The sequence below is a fragment of the Bufo gargarizans genome, chromosome 4, assembly GCF_014858855.1.
Source record: "Bufo gargarizans isolate SCDJY-AF-19 chromosome 4, ASM1485885v1, whole genome shotgun sequence".
NCBI lineage: Eukaryota > Metazoa > Chordata > Amphibia > Anura > Bufonidae > Bufo > Bufo gargarizans.
This window is the reverse complement of record NC_058083.1, coordinates 526,718,486-526,740,316: the sequence shown is the minus strand read 5'-3', so window position 1 is coordinate 526,740,316 and position 21,831 is coordinate 526,718,486. Positions and strand designations below refer to the sequence as shown.

The window sequence follows — 21,831 nt, the reverse complement described above, 5'->3', positions numbered from 1 at the left end:
CCGCCTGCAAATCCTCCTCTTTCTTTGCTGCTGACCGCAGAGATAAGTACCCGTGATATTTGTCTGATTTCTATTACGGTTATCTTATTGGTTTTTTCCCCCCTTTTTTGGTTTTGTGGGATATTCTATTGTTTGCAGGTTGTTTTGTGGGATCTCCCATTGTCTGATGCTGCGTAATTCCTTGGCACAGCTCTGGTGACCCTGCTATTCAGGAGTACCCCTGTGTGTCCGATTATCCCCTTTGGGGTTATCATCCCCTTCTGTCTGTACCTTCCCCTATCGGGGGTTTTTACTTTTGACATCTGACTGAGTTTTCTCCCAGTCCCTTTCACACTGCGCACTTCCCCTCGGTCTCCCTCCCCCATCCGCTTCTCTTTCGCGCCGCGGCTCACCTCTGATCTTGCCGCCGGCGCTCCTGCTTGCCGCGCTTCGCTCCGCTTCGCTCCGCTTCCGGTTTCAGTGCGGCGCTCCGGAGTCTCGGCGCACCCTGCTCTGCATCTGCTCTCCGGCTCCTGTGCTCGGCGGCCTCCCTACTTACCGGCTCCTGTTTTTCTGTCAGGTTTTTTCTCCCCCACTCTAGTTCCTCTCCCTGGCTGGGGAAAATCCTCACCAGCGGAGTACTTAGGGTAGGATTAGTTTTCAGATTAACCCCTTGCCTCCCATCCAGCCGCCTCTACCGCCCCACAGCCCGCTACGGTTTCTAAACCAACCGGGCCGGGGCTTGCCTCCAGAACACGCTTGACTGGTGACGTTGTCTCCACCAATGTTGGCGCGCTGGGTTCGCGCAAGAGAGCCTGTACGCGTCAGGCAGAACATACGCGCAGTTGGAAAAGTGCTAGAGCACAGCAGGATACAGCTTCCGGCTCTGAAGTCGGTTCTGATGAGGAGGCCATAGATGACGCCTTTGAGGAGGCACAGGACGACCCTTCCGGGGTCATAGATTCTGACCCCTTACCCGGGTGCAGCTCCATGGTTTCGGCAGCAGATGTGTCCTTGACGGACCCATCAGGGGAACCTCTCTTTGACCCGGATTCCCTACACCACCCTCGGTCAGCGGAGTGGTTTCCGTTGGAGCATGTCTCCAAATATTTGGAGGCCCGCGTGCGTTGCCCCCTCTCCAAAGAGGCGCGCAACAAGCTTAGGGCTGAATGCCCCAGACCCATAATTCCCAACAGGGTTTGCGAGACTCCAGCGGTAGACCCCAAAATGACCCAATTCCTCACCAAATCTGGGTGGAATCCGAGGAAGGGTCTGGAGTCGGCCCTGCGTGCCTGTCAGGACAAGCTCCTGGACATATTTGGCCCCCTGGCAAAGATTTTTGACCTGGCCGAGGCTGCCAAGGCCGAGGGTAAGCAAGTAGACCCTCTAGAGCTGCGCGAGTGGGTGCAGCGCGCGATTTGCGTGGCAGGAAACGTTAACACGTCCCTGGCCATTGAACGGCGCAAGGCCATACTTTTCAAGATTGAGCCTAAACTATCCAACTTGGCGCTTACCGAAGCCGGTAAGGAGGCCCAGGGCCTGCTGTTTGGCGAGTCCTTTATTAAGGACTTAGGACGGTTTGTCGGTGCTTTTACGGCACTCGATAAAGCCCAGAGTTCAATGAAACGGGTGTTTCACGGTAGGGTCTCTACCAGGGCCGGCAGTTTCAGGGGCCGTCTGTCCGGCCGTGCCCATTTTCAGTCCCGTACTACGGGCAGAGGCTCCTTCTCCCAGAGACCTGCGTTCCAGGAGCAGAGGCGAGAGACATCTTCCTTTTTCCCTTCCCGGGGAGGATCCTGGAGACCTAGAGGATACAGAGGAAACCCTGGTTCCAGACGACCTTATGGTAAGACCAATGCCTCATTTCAATTCTTTAACTGTTTGTGTAGGGGGCAGACTCCGGCTCTTTTCCCGAGCTTGGTCACGCATCACCTCGGACTGATGGATTCTCTCCACGGTCAGGGGTTTCCACATAGAGCTGACATCTTCCCACCTATCCATTCCGCCCCCACACCCGGCAGTGCTGTCGGTAGAGAACCGCAGGCTTGTGGACTCAGAGCTATCAGATCTCTTCCGCAAAGGGGCCATAGAGCCGGCTCCGGCATCCCCTGGTGCGATAATCAGCAACATTTTCTTGGTGGCGAAAAAAGGGGGCCAGCTACGGCCCGTCATCAATTTGCGCGCTCTCAACGCGTTCGTCAGGTACCGCCATTTCAAGATGGAGGGCATCCATCTCCTTCGGGACCTACTTCAAGTGGGCGATTGGATGGTCAAGTTGGACCTGAAGGACGCTTATCTTACCGTCCCTGTCGAGGACGCGTCCAGGAACCTTCTATGTTTTCCTTTGGAAGGACAGAATTTGGCGGTTTACATGCCTCCCTTTCGGCCTCTCTTCTGCTCCGTGGTGCTTCACCAAGCTGATGCGCCCTGCTATGGCCTGGTTACGCCGTCGGGGAGTTCGCCTAATCGTCTATCTGGACGACATCCTGATCATGGCACAGGATCATGCGGTGTTACTAAATCACCTTCGCTGGACGATGGGTCTCCTGTTGGATCTGGGTTTCCTTCTCAATCAGGAGAAGTCCTGTCTCACCCCGGCTCGCGAGATGGAGTTCCTGGGGTTTCTGGTGGATTCCACGGCAGGGACTCTCAGCCTACCACCGACCAAGGTTCGGTCCATTCGGAAGGAGTTGTGCAGAGTCAAGTCGTCCTCCCAGATCCCGTTGCGTCAACTAGCCAGGATCATAGGCCTTCTGGCGTCATCTATCCAGGCGGTCTTCCCAGCCCCACTACATTACCGGGCCCTCCAGCGTCTGAAGATTTTCCACCTCCGGAAGGGGACTTCCTATGCGGATTGGATTTCCCTGGACGAGGAAACCAAGGAGGAGCTGTCCTGGTGGATCCACAATTTACAAGCTTGGAACGGCAAGGCTATTTTCGGTCATCGTCCGGACTTCGTGGTGGATTCAGATGCCAGCCTGTCGGGCTGGGGAGCTCATTGCGAGGGGATCTCAACCGGAGGCGGCTGGTCAGCGGACGAAGCGGGATTCCATATCAATGCGCTGGAACTGTTGGCAGGTTCGTTCGCAATCAAGAGTTTCACGAGAGACACGGCCAAGGCCTGCATTCAACTTCGCATGGACAACGTGTCGGCAGTGCGTTACATCAAGGGCATGGGCGGTACACGTTCCACCATCCTATCTCGGTTGGCGAAGGATTTCTGGGACTACTGTCTAGACAAGGAGTTGATTGTCTTGGCGGAATATCTTCCGGGCGTCCAGAACATTCGGGCGGATTGGAGCTCTCGATATCTCTCCGACTCCAGCGACTGGCAGTTAGATCCAGCGGTGTTCCGTTCCTTAACGTCTCTTTGGGGGCCTTGCTGTATCGACCTGTTTGCCTCCCGCCTGAACACGCAGCTGCCACGTTTCTACAGTTGGCGCCCGGACCCGGAGGCCGAAGCTGTGGACGCGTTCCTACAGGATTGGTCACGGGGCCTGCTTTACGCATTCCCCCCCTTCCAGCTGATTCCCAGGACCCTGATTCAAGTACGCCGTCATTCAGCGGACCTGGTTCTGCTGGTCCCGTTTTGGACTTCCCAGTCGTGGTTTCCTCACCTTCTGGAGATGATGATAGAGACCCCGTACCTGCTCCCGACATCTCAGACTCTCCTCCGAGGTCCGAATCACCAGCTACATCCTCTTCTCCTGGACGGGTCTCTGCGCCTGTTGGCGTGTCGAATTTCAGGGGACCCTGGGAGGTCCCGGGAGTTTCGGGAACAGCTAGAGTCCTTTTGGAGAACGCTTGGGCCCCAGGAACCAGAAGATCTTACAGGTCTGCCTGGGGATCTTGGGATCGCTGGTGCGTGGCTAGGGACTTGGATCCCGTTTCGGCACCTGTGACGGAGATCTTGCACTTCCTATCTTCTCTTTTTGATCAGGGCAAGGCCTATCGCACGATCAGCCTTTTCAGGTCGGCCATTTCTGCGTCCCACCAGGGGTTTGACGGTACTCCTGCGGGGCAACATCCTTTGGTATGCCGTCTATTGCGTGGCTCTCGGATGTCTCAGCCTCCTAGACCTAGATTTTCGGCGACTTGGGACGTGTCTTGTGTTCTTTCTTTTCTATCTTCTTGGCCTCAGAATTCAGACCTGTCCTTACGGCAACTGTCGGCGAAGCTCGTCACTCTTTTCTGTCTAATCTCCTGCAAGCGGGTGTCTGACGTCCGGGCTTTGGATTATGATGCCCGCTCGTATACTCCGGAGGGGGTCTCCTTTGACATCTCTAGGAGAACCAAGTCTCACATACGCTCAGTCGCTTATCCGGCTTTCCCGGCCTCGCCTTCTCTCTGTCCGGTGGAATGCCTCAAGGAGTATGAAGCTCGCACTTCCCTTCATCGATCACGGGAGTTTTCTCATCTTTTCCTCTCTACCATTCGTCCTTTTGCCCCGGTGACCACTCCCACGCTAGCTAGGTGGATGAAGTGGATCATGGAATTGGCGGGCGTGGACACTTCCATTTTTTCGGCACATTCTGCTAGGGGGGCATCCGCTACCTCTTTGGCGGTGTCTGGCGCCAGGTTGGAGGACATTTTGAAATTGGCGGACTGGTCCAGGGTATCCACGTTCAGAGAATTTTACTTTCGGCCAGGTCCTCACGTTTTCTCATCAATCATTGAGAATTTGTCTTAACTTTGAACTTGCAATATGAGCCTCCGGGTCTTGTAATAAAATCAGGTGATTTTCCTATTTCATGACGTAAAGTCATGATTTTATTAAAGACACGGAGGCGAGTATTGCCCACCCTGAGTTCCCTCCCTATGTGTATGTTTATTATTCTGAATGATGTTTATTCTGCAGATATTATTGATTTGTTGTCATGCGCATGTTGATCTTAACTCTATGAGTTTTTTCCTGAGTAGGTTTATTGCAACCAGTTGATTTTGGATACCATGTCCCAATTTTGTTACTGTCATTTTCTGTTTTTCACCTTTTCAGGTTGAGACCGGCCCGGTGTGCGGTGTCTGTTGGCCTACGTCGTCGGCAGTTTGGTTCCGGCCGTTCGGTTGATGTGGACAGGACGAGGAGCATCCTTCGGCGCTGTTTCCGGCTCTTCCCGTTTCGCTTCCGGCTGGAAGGCGGTTGTTGTTCCATGATGTTCTGGACTCTTGGTTTTCCGGTTCTGTTGGATGTTCGGACTTGAGTTACAAAGAAAGAGGAGGATTTGCAGGCGGAGTGGCCTGTTATACTGGGACTATGGGGAGGGGCTGTTCAAATGTTCAATATTTTCTTTTTATCTTTGCTGCTATTGGTCAGAGTAAAGAAGGAGAATAGCAATACTCGCCTCCGTGTCTTTAATAAAATCATGACTTTACGTCATGAAATAGGAAAATCACCTGATTATACAGCCATCACTAGGGGGAGCTCACTACATACAGATTATACAGCCATCACTAGAGGGAGCTCACTTCATACAGATTATACAATCACCACTAGAGGGAGCTCACTACATACAGATTATACAGCCATCACTAGGGGGTGCTCACTACATACATATTTATACATACATTAGTAGGGGGAGCTGACTGCATACACATTTTTACAGCCAACACCAGGGGGAAATGATTTATATAGCCTTCACTAGGAGGAGCTCACTGCCTACATATTTAAGCATCTACCACTAGGGGGTGCTCACTACATACAGATTTATTCAGACACTAGTAGGGGAGCTCATTGCATACACAACTATACAGCCACCACTAGGGGGAACTCACTGCCTACATATTTAAGCATCTACCACTAGGGGGTGCTCACTACATACAGATTTATTCAGACACTAGTAGGGGAGCTCATTGCATACACAACTATACAGCCACCACTAGGGGGAGCTCACTGCATACACAACTATACAGCCACCACTAGGGGGAGCTCACTGCATACACAACTATACAGCCACCACTAGGGGGAGCTCACTGCATACACAACTATACAGCCACCACTAGGGGGAGCTCACTGCATACACAACTATACAGCCACCACTAGGGGGAACTCACTGCCTACATATTTATACCTTCACTACTAGGGGGAGCTCATTGGATACAGATTTATACAGGTACCACTAGGGTGAGATCTCTACCTACAGATTTATATGGCCACCACTAGGGAGAGCCCGCTGCATACAGATTTATACAGCTCCCATTGAGTTTCTTACTAGCTGTATACATTTATATGCTGTGAGCTCCCCCTAGTGGTGGCTGCTGCAATTCAGAATTATATCATACAAGTCAGACTAGAGAATCTGAGGCCTAAAAAAGGCAGACATTAACTTAATTGTTAGCATATTGTTTAGGCAAGAAGGAAATGTTTGTGGTAGGTTTGGGACTGAGGAGGCAGGATGGTGGTAGACATGATATCGGATGGGCAGGACATGGCCTTGTGTTGTGTTTGGTTGGGGGTAACTGGCAGAATTCTGGAGAGGGATCCCCACGGATTCGGATGTGTACTAAGAGCCCCCGCTCACTTCCTTTTGATCGTGATCACACGCCGGGGCTGACACGACGCCACAGACTCTCGCTCTGTCTCCTTTCATCATCAGTAAAATGCCTAGAAGGGTGCCGATCCTCCCACCCATGGGAGACGCTCACATTTTCATTTTTAATGCCGGACTCCTAGAAACCCCTTTTTTATGTAATTTCTCTTTATTTTTCTCCAGTTTTCAGTCCTTTGATGTAATAAGCGAATAGGAGAAAAATAAAATCAGCAGAGACCTGGGGCGGGGGGAGGATTGGCGTGTGGTCTGACGGAGCTCTGCATGGTATGTATGTCACGTATATACCCTTCTGGTATAGGAGAGCGCCCTTCTAGGTGGGGGGGGGGCACAAGGGTGCAGATAGTAGGGGACAGCACAGTATTTAGCACCTTACTACTATGTGATGCCATATCTATATGTGATAGGCCTCATGCACACAACAGTATTTTTTTGCGGTCCGCAAAATGGGGTTCCGTTGTTCCGTGATCCGTGTCCGTTTTTGTTTCCGTGTGTCTCCCTTTATTTTTGGAGGATCACCAGACATGAAGGAAAGTAAAAAAAAATCTAAGTCAAGTTTGCCATGCAAATGATAGGAAAAAAACGGACGCGGACCCGCATGACAATGTTGTGTGCCTCCGCGTTTTTTCACGGACCCATTGACTTGAATGGGTCCGCGAACCGTTGTCTGTGAAAAAAATAGGACAGGTCCTATTTTTTTCACGGACTGGAAACACGGATCACGGACGCGGATGACAAACGGTGCATTAGCCGAGTTTTCCACGGACCCATTGAAAGTCAATGGGACCGCAGAAAATCATGGAAAACGGAACAACGGACACGGGACGCAACAACGGTCGTGTGCATGAGGCCTTACTGTGAGGATCCTGCACCCCCCACGATGGAATCCTCACTATGCAAACTCACATAAGATCAGCACATCATGCTCCTAAAATACTCTGTTCTGCTGGGAGCCCTACTCCTTCTACTATGTCAGCACCAGTTTGTGACACAAGGTCAGCACACTCCTCTCCTCAAAATCCTCTGTGCTGCTGTGGACCCTGCTCCTTCCACTATGTAACTCTCCGCCTGTTACCTCCCACAAGATCCGCACACTCCTCTCCTGAAGTACTCTGTGCTGCTGTGAAAGTCTGCTCCTTCCACTATGTAACTCTCAGCCTGTGGCCTCCCACAAGATCCGCACACTCATCTCCTGAAGTACTCTGTGCTGCTGGGGACCCTGCTCCTTCCACTATAACTCTTAGCCTGTGACCTCCCAGAAGATCAGCAGACGCCTCTCCTGAAGTACTCTGTGCTGCTGGGGACTCCGCTCTTATTAATTCCCAGTCTCCAGATTGTCTTTGTTCCCCTTTTCTGCACCCCGGTCCTATTGAGGCATCACACAGCTAAATGTGCCTCGTGCCTCATTCATACTGCGCTCCATAGGTCACAGCTTAGTATATGGGACTTTGCCCAGTGGATTGTCAGCTCTTTGGATCAGAACAGCTTCCTTTCCTGATCTTTACTGACGGTTTGGTCAGTAAATCCGCCGGGGGGGGGGGGGGGGGGGGGGGGCGGGGCGATCAATGCCTCACCCTTTGTGGCGCTTGTCTGTGGCTCGTAGTCGCAGCTGGCGCTGTGTAAATAAGGGTCGTGATGGCGGTGAGATTGGCAGGGAGCCCCCGTGTGATAAGAGCGCTCCCTATTCATCGCCGGCGCCCGCGCTATTTGTGTTCTGCCCCATACAAAACAATAGAACTGTCACAGCGGCGAAACTTAAAGGATAAAATTCACGACCTGTTACCAGACTGTGCGGCCTCGTAAAGTTAAGCCTTGGCAAGACATCACGAGGGAGGAGAACGAGCCCTCGATGGTGGTTTACGGACCCGGATTTAGATGCAGGGATTGTCTTGGCCGACGCTTATTGTTTCTTTTCGTTGCGAGGAATGTCAGGTTGCAGCATTGTATGCAATTGACGGGAGATGTCGAATTAGGGACGGGGGGATTTACTTCCTTAATTAGATTTCATTCTGTAGAAGAGAAAGAATGTGTTTGTTCAGGAGGCGAGGAGAGCGGTGAGTGACGCGCTATACTCCCCTCTCCCTGGCCCTGACTGCCCACATGGTCAGAAAGTAGTGTCCGCCCTATGACCTGACATTGTACACAGTGCAGAGCGGGCCCAGAGAAGACCAGGGAGAGGACGCTGGACCTGCAGAGTAGTGGCAGAGCAGGAGAGGTAAGTGCATTTATTAATTATGGGTCTGATCTGAGGTGTGCTATGGGGGGGGGGACATGGAGGTCTGATGAGGGTCTGATCTGAGGTCTGATATGGAAGTGTAACAGGGAGGTCTGATGAGGGTCTGATCTGAGATCTGATATGGGGGGATCTAACAGAGGTCCGATGAGGGTCTGATCTGAGGTGTGCTATGGGGGTGGGTGGGGGGGTTAACATGGAGGTCTGATGAGGGTCTGATCTGAGGTCTGATATGGGGGGATCTAACAGAGGTCTGATGAGGGTCTGATCTGAGGTGTGCTATGGGGGGGGGACATGGAGGTCTGATGAGGGTCTGATCTGAGGTGTGCTATGGGGGTGGGTGGGGGGGGGTTATCAGGAGGTCTGATGAGGGTCTGATCTGAGGTCTGATATGGGGGGATCTAACAGAGGTCTGATGAGGGTCTGATCTGAGGCCTGATATGGGGGGATCTAACAGAGGTCTGATGAGGGTCTGATCTGAGGTGTGCTATGGGGGTGGGTGGGGGGGGGGGGTTAACATGGAGGTCTGATGAGGGTCTGATCTGAGGTCTGATATGGAAGTGTAACAGGGAGGTCTGATGATGGTCTGATCTGAGGTCTGATGAGGGTCTGATCTGAGGTGTGCTATGGGGGTGGGTGGGGGGGTTAACATGGAGGTCTGATGAGGGTCTGATCTGAGGTGTGCTATGGGGGGGGGGGGTTAACATGGAGGTCTGATGAGGGTCTGATCTGAGGTCTGATATGGAAGTGTAACATGGAGGTCTGATGAGGGTCTGATCTGAGGTCTGATGAGGGTCTGATCTGAGGTGTTCTATGGGGGGGGGTTAACATGGAGGTCTGATGAGCAGGAGAGGTAAGTGCATTTATTAATTATGGGTCTGATCTGAGGTGTGCTATGGGGGGGGGACATGGAGGTCTGATGAGGGTCTGATCTGAGGTCTGATATGGAAGTGTAACAGGGAGGTCTGATGAGGGTCTGATCTGAGATCTGATATGGGGGGATCTAACAGAGGTCCGATGAGGGTCTGATCTGAGGTGTGCTATGGGGGTGGGTGGGGGGGTTAACATGGAGGTCTGATGAGGGTCTGATCTGAGGTCTGATATGGGGGGATCTAACAGAGGTCTGATGAGGGTCTGATCTGAGGTGTGCTATGGGGGGGGGACATGGAGGTCTGATGAGGGTCTGATCTGAGGTGTGCTATGGGGGTGGGTGGGGGGGGGTTATCAGGAGGTCTGATGAGGGTCTGATCTGAGGTCTGATATGGGGGGATCTAACAGAGGTCTGATGAGGGTCTGATCTGAGGCCTGATATGGGGGGATCTAACAGAGGTCTGATGAGGGTCTGATCTGAGGTGTGCTATGGGGGTGGGTGGGGGGGGGGGGGGGTTAACATGGAGGTCTGATGAGGGTCTGATCTGAGGTCTGATATGGAAGTGTAACAGGGAGGTCTGATGATGGTCTGATCTGAGGTCTGATGAGGGTCTGATCTGAGGTGTGCTATGGGGGTGGGTGGGGGGGTTAACATGGAGGTCTGATGAGGGTCTGATCTGAGGTGTGCTATGGGGGGGGGGGGGGTTAACATGGAGGTCTGATGAGGGTCTGATCTGAGGTCTGATATGGAAGTGTAACATGGAGGTCTGATGAGGGTCTGATCTGAGGTCTGATGAGGGTCTGATCTGAGGTGTTCTATGGGGGGGGGTTAACATGGAGGTCTGATGAGGGTCTGATCTGAGGTCTGATATGGAAGTGTAACAGGGAGGTCTGATGAGGGTCTGATCTGAGGTCTGATGAGGGTCTGATCTGAGGTGTGCTATGGGGGTGGGTGGGGGGTTAACATGGAGGTCTGATGAGGGTCTGATCTGAGGTTTAATATGGGGGTCTGATCGGATATGGGATTCTGATCTGAAAGGTAAGGGCGTATGTATGGGGGTATTTTTTGTACTGGCGCACATAAGTGTGTATTTTTGTACTGGAGCACATTATAAGTGGGTCTTTTTGTTCTGGCACACGTTACGAGGAGAACTGTTGCTACTGGGAGCTACAGTATGGGGAACATGATTAATTTACTAGTATGGGCACAATGGGACATTATTACTATTGGAGGCACTGTTAACACTATGCGTTCTGGCAAATAATTATTACTATTGGTTGAACTTTGGGGGGGCCCTGGCACAGTATCAGCTTAGCACAATTATTTCTGGGGGACATCATGTTTATGGCACTATTAGGGTGAGAGATTCTGTTTCCTGGGCGCAGTTATTTTTTTAGGGCACTGTGTGCCAATAATTATTGAATAGGGCACTATCTGTGCGGTACTAGTATTTTCAGGGGGACCTGGGAGCACAATGGGCACAGTATTGGGGGTGGTAGGATAAGGTGTTCAGTAGGTGGGAGGATGATGGAAAAGTAGGAAACTAAGGTCTGTCTGTCAAATTCTGCAGAGACGAGAGATGGCAGAAAGAAGTCATCATGGTGGTCTGGTGTGAATGGAGAAGATGAGGAAAGAGAACATCTACACCATAGAAGTCACTGGATGTAAGCGGTATGGGGCGCTGTATTACCCTGTATGTTCTGTAGCGCTGTAATGTTTTCCATGTATGTCTATAACAGTAGGGCTGGAGTAGAACCCCTGCCCCTGGCTACAAATTACTGAGGGAAGGGGGGCCCCCAAGCTCTTGCACCAGGGCCCATGAGCCTTTAGCTACGCCCCCGGCAGCGGGCGCCACTTTCTAGTTTCAGAGCGCCATACATTCAATATGCAAACAATTTTTTCTGCATAATTGAGATGTAAACGAGGAGCCGGCGACATATAAAATGCTAATTTACTCCATTAATATTAATAAACAGGCAGATGTTTCACTTCCAGATAAGCGACTTCGCTCTTCTAGGTTTCGGGCTGAGATTACGTTATCTGATGTTGAAGATGACCTGGAAATCGGAGCCGTCCGAGGGGAGAAGACGTTTCATCCTCTGTTATCTCCTGCATGAAGGGTGACTACCACTAACGGAAGCAATCCAGCGCCGTTAGGGGCTGTCACCAAAGAACCCAAAACGAAGATAAGCCTCACCTTGCTCTTTTTCCCCCTACACGTCTGCGTCAGTTGTTACTGTAGTTCTGGCATTACATTCATGAACCCATTTTTTTTTTTTTTGCCCAACTGCTCCTTGCACTGAAAAGTAGGACAACTTCCAATGTCATTAGAAATAAAGCATAATCTCTACAAAGAGGAAAATAAATATATAAAATACTCGTCCTCACATGTCGGGAGATCCGTATGGGCGGTTTATCTTGTCTTCAGTCAGCAACAGAGAGATGCTGCGAATTCTTAGTGATGATTGAAAGGAGTCTCATGTTTGCTGCTTGCTGTCAGTGAATGAGAACATTCTGGATGTTCAGAGGCTGAAAACCCATCCAAATTGTTCTCACAGTGGTGAACTTGCTACAATTGCATCAGGTCTAGACAATCCTCTGTCAGCGAAACAGACTGATACGATTTACCTTCACTGATACATTGTAACCAAATATCATGAGAGGGGAGGAATGTATCTAACAAAAGCAAATATTGTGAGCGGCACTGCCGTATAATGATGGCGGGGGATCTATCTAGCGGCAGCCTTTTCCGGCGAGTACTAGCCTGCTGGATCCGTGCTGCCACTAGTGCACGCGCGCCGCCTGAGGTCCGCTCTGGCCCCGTTGACTATAATGGGGGCAGGCCGAAGATCCGGCGGCAGCGCGGCAAACATGCCAAAAGGCGTGTCGTAGTTTTATTCTGGCTGCCTCTCGGCATGTTTGTCAATGGGGCTAGAGCGGACCTCAGGCGGCGCGCGTTCACCCGCTGGAACAGCCTGCCGCCAGTGGCGTACCGCCCATAGAGGCAGACCACGCCACTGCTATGGGGCCCGCGGCACTGGGGGGCCCGTAGCGCAGATAAGGCCCCGCCCACTGATGACCAGCAGCCGGCTATGCGGCTGCTTTTCTCCCCAGGGCCCCCCCCCATGTTTAGCTGAATCGCCTCCCAGAGGCGCGGCTAAGTCCTAGACACCCGCCCCCCTCCTCAGCGCTGCGCTCTGAAACACCCGATCCTCCTCTCGTCGGCGTCCCAAGTCCCGCGCAGGCGCAGTGCCGGCGATTGCCTGCGCCTGCGCTCTGATAATACGGCTGAGGGCAACAGCTTCAACATCGTCACTGGGCATGCGCCGAGCCCAGTGACGATGTTGAAGCTGTTGCCCTCAGCCGTATTATCAGAGCGCAGGCGCAGGCAATCGCCGGCACTGCGCCTGCGCGGGATTTGGGACGCCGACGAGAGGAGGATCGGGTGTTTCAGAGCGCAGCGCTGAGGAGGGGGGCGGGTGTCTAGGACTTAGCCGCGCCTCTGGGAGGCGATTCAGCTAAATGATGGAGGCGTTAGAGTTTTCATATTTAGGCGGGCACGGCACTAATCAGAGGGGCACCGTGGAGAAAGAAAAACGCCCCTCTGGGCTCCAGTCCGGCTTACAGCAAGAATCGATTTTTAGAAGAAAGGACAAGACTGACATGGAAAAGAAGAACACAGATGGAAAAAAGGTACTTTATTAAACATGGATCCATGAGTACCTTTTTTCCATCTGTCTTGTTCTTTGGATTGTGAGTCTTGTCATTTCTTCAAAAAATCGATTCTTATGATATGTAAATGACGCTGTAAGGAGCCAGAGGGGCGTTATTCTTTCTCCACGGTGCCCAGGAACGCCCCTCTGAAGTGCCGTGCCCGGCTAAATTTGAAAACTAATAACGCCTCCAAGTTCATCTAAATCGCCTCCCAAATCCGATCCTCCTCTCGCTGGCATCCCAAATCCCGCGCAGGCGCAGTGCCGGCGATTGCCTGCGCTATGATAAGATGACTGACGGCACTGCGCCTGCGCGGGATTTGGGATGCCGGCGAGAGGAGGATCGGGGTGTTTGCCGCAGAGCGCGGCACTGAGGAGGGGGGTGTTGAGCACTTAGCCGCGCCTCTGGGAGGCGATTTAGATGAACTTGGAGGCGTTATTAGTTTTCAAACTTAGCCGGGCACGGCACTTCAGAGGGGCGTTCCTGGGCACCGTGGAGAAAGAATAACGCCCCTCTGGGCTCCTTACAGCGTCATTTACATATCATAAGAATCGATTTTTTTGAAGACATGACAAGACTCACAATCAAAAGAACAAGACAGATGGAAAACAGGTTCTCTGTTAAACATGGATTCATGAAAAAAAAATTGGGGGTAAATTGCTAGTGACAGATTCCCTTTAAGGCTACTTTCACGCTTGCGTTCAGAGCGGATCCGTCTGGTGTCTGCACAGACGGATCCGCACCTATAATGCAAACGCTTAGATCCGTTCAGAACGGATCCGTTTGCATTAACATGAACAAAAAAAAAAAACAACTTTTTTTTTTTTGTTCATGATAGTGCAAACGGATCCGTTTTGACTTTACATTGAAAGTCAATGGGGGACGGATCAGTTTGAAAATTGAGCCACAGTGTGTCAACTTCAAACGGATCCGTCCCCATTGACTTACATTGTAAGTCTGGACGGATCCGTTTGCCTCCGCACGGCCAGGCTGCAATCAGCGTTCAAGTGTCCGCCTGCTGAGCGGAGGACAGACGGAGCCATACTGATGCATTCTGAGCGGATCCGCATCCACTCAGAATGCATTAGGGCTGGACGGATCCGTTCGGTGCCGCTTGTGAGAGCCTTCAAACGGAACTCACAAGCGGAGACCCGAACGCAAGTGTGAAAGTAGCCTAACATGGCACCCCAAATAAGGAGACCTGCAGGCTGCAGCAGATATCCCATGTGACAGGTCACCCCCAGGAAACCCCTAACAGTTTCTGTAGGTCATGTATAAATTTATTTAATGGGGGCGTGGCATGGGAGGAGCAAAGTCAGGAAGTGGGAGGGGCCATGGTGGGTAGTGGGCGGGGTTAAGGGGCCCAATTCAGATTTTTGCTATGGGGCCCAGTGATTCCTATGTACGCCTCTGCCTGCCGCTAGTGTAAAAGTAGCCTTAGTAGTCATGTTTCCTTGGTCCTACAGGTGGATCTGTTCTCGCCCTGCGGTCAGGACTACATTGCGCCGTCCGTCGCCTTGTAGCCGGGACACCTGTGATTTGTGATTCTACCTTACAGCGCCGTTATCTAGAAGATGCCGTGAGGATGTGTGGGGCTCTGCTCATACAATATGGGGGCTGTCAGCGGCGATTATTTAGGACCGTCAGCCCTGGTTAATAATTCATGCGGTGAGGGCTGCCGGATCCGTCTCCTCCGATGAGTTAAGAGGAATCCTAAACTAAACCTAAAGCTGTAACTTACCCCCAAGATGAAGCGCATACAATTATGTCAGCCACATAAATATTCTTCTGTAACGTGATTTACCCAGAAATGTTCCAGTATAGACCCGGAGGACGTGTTCTAGAAATAATCTTTATATTGATGGTGACCGTTCACAGCTGCGGTTCACGGTTTCAGCAGAAGGATCACGGTTTGCACCAGAACATCCTTGAGTGTTGTCTTTTCTCTTGTATTCCGTCTAAGAGCCCCCCTGCAACGCTTAGGTATTCCTCTGGAGGCGCTGTTGGGGTCATAAACTAATATCTGGGGATCCCCATACAAGATCTGGTTGTCCATGCCAGAAAACCCCGCTGCACCAGCAGACTTACTACATAATGAGGTTCTACTTCACCTATGTACATTGTAAGGCTACATGCGCACCACCGTATATGTGTTTTGTGGTCCGCAAATTGCGGATCCGAAAAAAAAAATACCCGTATGCCATCCATTTTTTTTTTTGCGGATCCATTGTAACAATGCCTAAAACGGACAAGAATAGGACATGCACTATTTTTTTTTGCGGGGCTACGGAACGGACATACTGATGCGGACAGCACGCGGTGTGCTGTCCGCATTTTTTGCGGAGCCATTGAAATGAATGGGTCCGCATCCTATCCGCAAAAAAAACGGAACGGACACGGTAAGCTAACAACGTCCGTGTGCATGTAGCCTAAGTGTAATAAGAATAATACTTTCATTAACCCTTGCGTGACCATGGGGGTTTTGTGATATATATTTTTTTAAATGTTTTAGTCTTACCGCTAATTTCCTTTTTGCAGCCACATTTTCGCTTTCATTATTACCGTATCTATTACTTTGCCCCTGGACGTGGCTGATAATCATCCAGAGTTTTAATGACTGTAATTGTTGTAGACATAAAATGTAGCGAATGTTGACTTGACAATTGACACATTCTATAACCTGCTTTTCAGGGCAACACATTAAATATCGATTTCATGTTTGCTAAAACTAGGGACAGAAATTGGTGGATGGAGGTAATACTTGTATGCTTGGGTTAAAGGGTTTCTGTCATGAGAAATACCGTTATGTAGCGGACTGACGTGAGCGATGTGCTGATGTCAGCAGTACATAACCGTGCGCTTTATAACTCCCTGCCTGCCGCCATTCTCTTAAAATAAAGACTTGTATAATCTGCTAATGAGCCTCTAGGTGCTATTAGGGCGTTGCTTCAGCACCTAGAGGCTCGGTCTACGCACCCTTTGGCACTACCTGGTCCAGTTGATTGACTTTCGAGTTCTCCTCAGTGTCCCGTAAATCCTGCACCGTCCCTTTTAGTATTCGGAGCAGTGAGGAAGCCGGCAGCAGGAGCGCGTCCGTGCAGGCCCATTCATTTTCAATGGGGCCGGAATGTGCTGTCCGCATCCACATTTGCGGATCCGCAATTCCGCATCTGTGTTTCCGTTTCCGCAAAGAAGATTGCAGACAAGATTAGGCATTTTCTATTATAGTGTCGGTCATGTGTTAGACAGTATATTATAGCGCATTTGTATTGTGCGGCAGTCGTGTGCGGTTCTGCTGCGATACTGAAGGTATATAGAGGGACAAGCGTTATTGGAACAAATAATTATAACTGGTGTGATATACCAGTCGCCCTCCAAAAAACTGATTGAAGCGGGGTGTTATGTACCAATATACTTTCTTTATAGTGCATTTGCACATGTGCGTACGCGGAAATTACATTGCCGATATTTCGCATTGAAAAAAATTATGAATGGAGATCGCAAATTCTAATAATACATCTGGTATGTCACTGTCCATGCTGTGAGCTAACCTCAGTCCAACCAAATAAACTCACAGTCTGAACCTGTGAGCAACCTGTGCGGTTTCCTTGCCCAGGACCTTCAGTGTCTCTCAGAGAGATGTGGCTTCTCCCTCTCACAAAGGCCTCCTGCACACGAACGTGTGCGCCCCGTGGTCGTGCTGCGGCCTGCATTTTGCATGAACACCGTCCGCGGGGCAGCCGCAGTGGATCGCGGACACATTCTCTTTAATGGGTCCGCAATCTGGCCGTTCCGCAAAAAGATAGGACATGTTCTATCATTTTGCGGAACAGAAGTACGGGACGAAACCCCACGGAAGCACTCCGTAGTGCTCCCTTAGGGTTCCATTCCGTGCTTCCGTTCCGCATCTCCGGATTTTCGGACCCATTGAAGTGAATGGGTCCGCATCCGTGATGCGGAATGGCCACAGAACGGCGCCCGTGTACTGCTGATCCGCAAATTTCGTCCGCAATACGGCAACTGGGGCGCACACGTTCGTGTGCAGGAGGCCAAAAGCTGAGAGCAAGTGCACTGCCAGCCTGGTTATCTAGCAACTGGCCAGGTGCACCTCATCAGGACGCAGGCTTAGGTTTTAACCCTTTCCTAAATAGCGTTCCTCAGCATATGTTAGGAACCTGGGAGACACATGTACACCCTCAATTACTTCACCATGTGAGACACCACAGTATGTATTTATTTATGGTTTTTTTTTTTTTAGTATATTTGTTTTTTATTTTGTACATTTTTATATTTATTACATTACACTTTTGTATTTATTTATTTTTCACATTTTCATATTCCTTTATTTATTAATTTATGCCATTTTTATATTTATGTATGTATTTATGTATTGCCGGTACATTTTTATATTTATATGTTTATTACATTTTTATATTTATGTATTTATTACATTTTCATATGTATTTATGTATGGTATTTTATTTATTCTTTATATTTCTAGATTTATTTATTAGATTTTTAGATCTATTTATGTATTTTCATATTTATTTATTTACTTTGCAGTATGTGTTACCAGGGAGAACACAGTCACTTAGTTGCATAGTTACTTAGGTTAGTTTCAGGGAACAGTTTGCCGGGTCTTTCTGGTTCCGGCATTGCCGGAAACTACATGAATGCTGTCCGGCCCCATTAACTATTTTGGGGACTGGTCAGGGCCGCACCGCCAATTAGGTGAGGTGAGGCGATTGCCTCAGGCTGCATGACCCTGGATACAGTTGGGGGCAGCGGCAGGGCTGTGGGGTAGGGTGAGAGGAGAACAATCGGGGCATCTACTGTGGGCAGGGGGGGGGGGGGGGTTGGGCACTAAGAAAGGGTGTTTTTTGTACTGGTGAACAGAAGGGGACATTGGCTATACTAGGGGTACTAAGGAGGTATTTTTTGTACTGGCACACATCATAAGGGGGCATTTTTTGTAATGACATACCCTATAAGGGGTCTTTTTTTACAGGCACACATTTTAAAGTGGAATTTTTTGTACTGACACATAATATAAGGGGGCATTTTTTGCACTGGAACACATTATAAAGGGGTATTTTTTGTATTTGCATACAGTATGAGGGTTTTGTTTGTACTGGCGCACATTGGGGGGAATTTTTCTATTGTCACACATTGTAAAAATAATTATTACTACTGGGGGGGGGGGGGACATTATGGTGGGCTTTATTACTAATTTAGGACTATGAGGAACATGATTACTTGTATGGGCACTATGGGGGCATTATTACTTCTAGGGCACTATGGGGGCATTATTACTTCTAGGGCACAGAGGGGGCATTATTACTTCTAGGGAACTATGGGGGCATTATTACTTCTAGGGCACAGTGGGGGCATTATTACTGTTGGTGGCACTGTAGGGGCAATATTACTCCTAAGTTTATTGTGTGAAGAGAATTATTTCTATTGATGGGACTTTGGGGGGCACTATTACTGTGGGGGGCACCTTGCCACAGAATCAGCTTAGACTAATTATTTTTTGGGGACATTATATTTATGGCACTATTAATGTTATGGACACTATTTGCTGGGCAGAGAGGACACTTGTAACACCCCAGAGTGGTTTTACCACTCCTTCACCCTGCTACTATCTCTAATGCGCTAACCTGAATGTCATCTGTGTATTTCTATCCAGGTCCTTTATATGGTGCAATGATAATATTCTATGCAACTGTTTTATTACATGTAATTTACCTGGTTCACCAGCAGGGGGCAGCAAACACGGCAGAGCTATAGTTAGATAGAATGAAACTTACCATTCCATTCTCCCCCCTCCTTTGGTCAGAAGTGGGTCAGTCCTGCTTGCTACCAGAAGGTAGTGGGGCAGTTCTGGTCTGTGCTGGTTGAGACTCCATGTTGGAGCTGCCAGGATTCTAACCTATTCCTTGGCTGAAGATAAGTCCGACTTAAAAGTGAAATGCAACATAAAGGAGAAGCCAAGTTACCAAGTCAGCTTGTCAGTACAGCAGAGTGAGGGAAAGATATAGCAGAGTTGAGTTTGCCTGCCAGTTTAATGCTAAAGCCTGCTGGGACCAAGACAAAGCTTGAACTCTGTTTCTGATGAACATTTATTCAAGTAAAGCTGCTGTTCAACTACATACATGGTCTGGACTCAATCTTTCTTTCAAATCCCTCAATTATTTACCCTATTTATTGCATCGGAGCCAAAGCCTGGGGTCCAGCTACAGACGTGGACAAAATTGTTGGTACCCTTTGGTCAATGAAAGAAAAAGTCACAATGGTCACAGAAATAACTTTAATCTGACAAAAGTAATAATAAATTAAAATTCTATAAATGTTAACCAATGAAAGTCAGACATTGTTTTTCAACCATGCTTCAACAGAATTATGTAAAAAAATAAACTCATGAAACAGGCATGGACAAAAATGATGGTACCCCTAACTTAATATTTTGTTGCGCAACCTTTTGAGGCAATCACTGCAATCAAACGCTTCCTGTAACTGTCAATGAGACATCTGCACCTCTCAGCAGGTATTTTGGCCCACTCCTCATGAGCAAACTGCTCCAGTTGTGTCCGGTTTGAAGGGTGCCTTTTCCAGACTGCATGTTTCAGCTCCTTCCAAAGATGCTCAATAGGATTGAGGTCAGGGCTCATAGAAGGCCACTTTAGAATAGTCCAATTTTTTCCTCTTAGCCATTCTTGGGTGTTTTTAGCGGTGTGTTTTGGGTCATTGTCCTGTTGCAAGACCCATGACCTGCGACTGAGACCAAGCTTTCTGACACTGGCTAGTACATTTCTCTCTAGAATTCCTTGATAGTCTTGAGATTTCATTGTACCCTGCACAGATTCAAGACACCCTGTGCCAGACGCAGCAAAGCAGCCCCAGAACATAACAGAGCCTCCTCCATGTTTCACAGTAGGGACAGTGTTCTTTTCTTGATATGCTTCATTTTTTCGTCTGTGAACATACAGCTGATGTGCCTTGGCAAAAACTTCGATTTTTGTCTCATCTGTCCACAGGACATTCTCCCAGAAGCTTTGTGGCTTGTCAACATGTAGTTTGGCATATTCCAGTCTTGCTTTTTTATGATTCGTTTTCAACAATGGTGTCCTCCTTGGTCGTCTCCCATGTAGTCCACTTTGGCTCAAACAACGACGGATGGTGCGATCTGACACTGATGTTCCTTGAGCATGAAGTTCACCTTGAATCTCTTTAGAAGTCTTTCTAGGCTCTTTTGTTACCATTCGGATTATCCGTCTCTTAGATTTGTCATCAATTTTCCTCCTGCGGCCACGTCCAGGGAGGTTGGCTACAGTCCCATGGATCTTAAACTTATGAATAATATGTGCAACTGTACTCACAGGAACATCTAGTTGCTTGGAGATGGTCTTATAGCCTTTACCTTTAACATGCTTGTCTATAATTTTCTTTCTGATCTCTTGAGACAGCTCTTTCCTTTGCTTCCTCTGGTCCATGTCGAGTGTGGTACACACCATATCACCAAACAACACAGTGATTACCTGGAGCCATATATATAGGCCCAATGGCTGATTACAAGGTTGTAGACACCTGTGATGCTAATTAGTGGACACACCTTGAATTAACATGTCCCTTTGGTCACATTATGTTCTGTGTTTTCTAGGGGTACCATCATTTTTGTCCATGCCTGTTTCATGAGTTTATTTTTTTACATAATTCTGTTGAAGCATGGTTGAAAAACAATGTCTGACTTTCATTGGTTAACATTTATAGAATTTTAATTTATTATTACTTTTGTCAGATTAAAGTTATTTCTGTGACCATTGTGACTTTTTCTTTCATTGACCAAAGGGTACCAACAATTTTGTCCACGTCTGTATATCCAGGTAGGAGCACCGTGACACATAAAGAGAATTTTAGGACAAACTTCAACACTCAACATATTCTACACCTGGGACATGATATAGGGGCCCTGGGGGGAGGCGTCCCGTTGTACACTGTGTGCCAATAATTATTGAAGGGGCACTATTTGCGTGTGCTAATATTTTCAGGGCATTAGCTGTTTCTGCAGTATAGTATTGGGGAGTACAGCAGGCAGGGGATGGCAGGATGGGGTGTTCAGAAGGTGGGAGGATGATGGAAAAGTAGGAAACTAAGATGTCTTATTGTCAAACTCTTCAAAGACAAGAGATAGCTGAAAGAAATTATCATGGTGGTCTGGTTCAAATGGAGAAGATTAGGAAAGAGAACATCTACATCAAAGGAGAAATCACTGGATGTAAGAGATATGTGGCGCTGTATTACTTCTTTTGCTGTATGTAATGTTAAGAGGGAAGGTGTTAGGTTGAGAATTTGGCATGGAGGGTGGACGCCATCTCAATTTTTGCCTCAGGCAGCAGAGAGGTTAGGTGCAACCTTGGGACCGGCAGAGATCTGGCCACAACCCAGCAAATATGCCGAGAATCAGCCGGACTAAAACTGCTGCGCTCACC

At 49.1% G+C, this 21,831-nt stretch overlaps 1 protein-coding gene across 1 annotated transcript; it reads left to right on the top strand.

The window, feature by feature from the left end:
* The first annotated feature begins 1,104 nt into the window (after nucleotides 1–1,104).
* Nucleotides 1,105–5,008, top strand: LOC122936011. Its single transcript, XM_044292000.1, has 2 exons — nucleotides 1,105–1,825; nucleotides 4,976–5,008. The coding sequence occupies exons 1-2, from the start codon at nucleotides 1,207–1,209 to the stop codon at nucleotides 4,978–4,980; spliced, it is 624 nt and encodes a 207-aa protein (XP_044147935.1). The 5' UTR covers nucleotides 1,105–1,206; the 3' UTR covers nucleotides 4,981–5,008.
* Nucleotides 5,009–21,831: the final 16,823 nt, after the last annotated feature.

Bases quoted from the DNA above. Each gene is read 5' to 3' on its own strand.
- LOC122936011 (XM_044292000.1), top strand. From the start codon at position 1,207: ATGACCCAATTCCTCACCAAATCTGGGTGGAATCCGAGGAAGGGTCTG.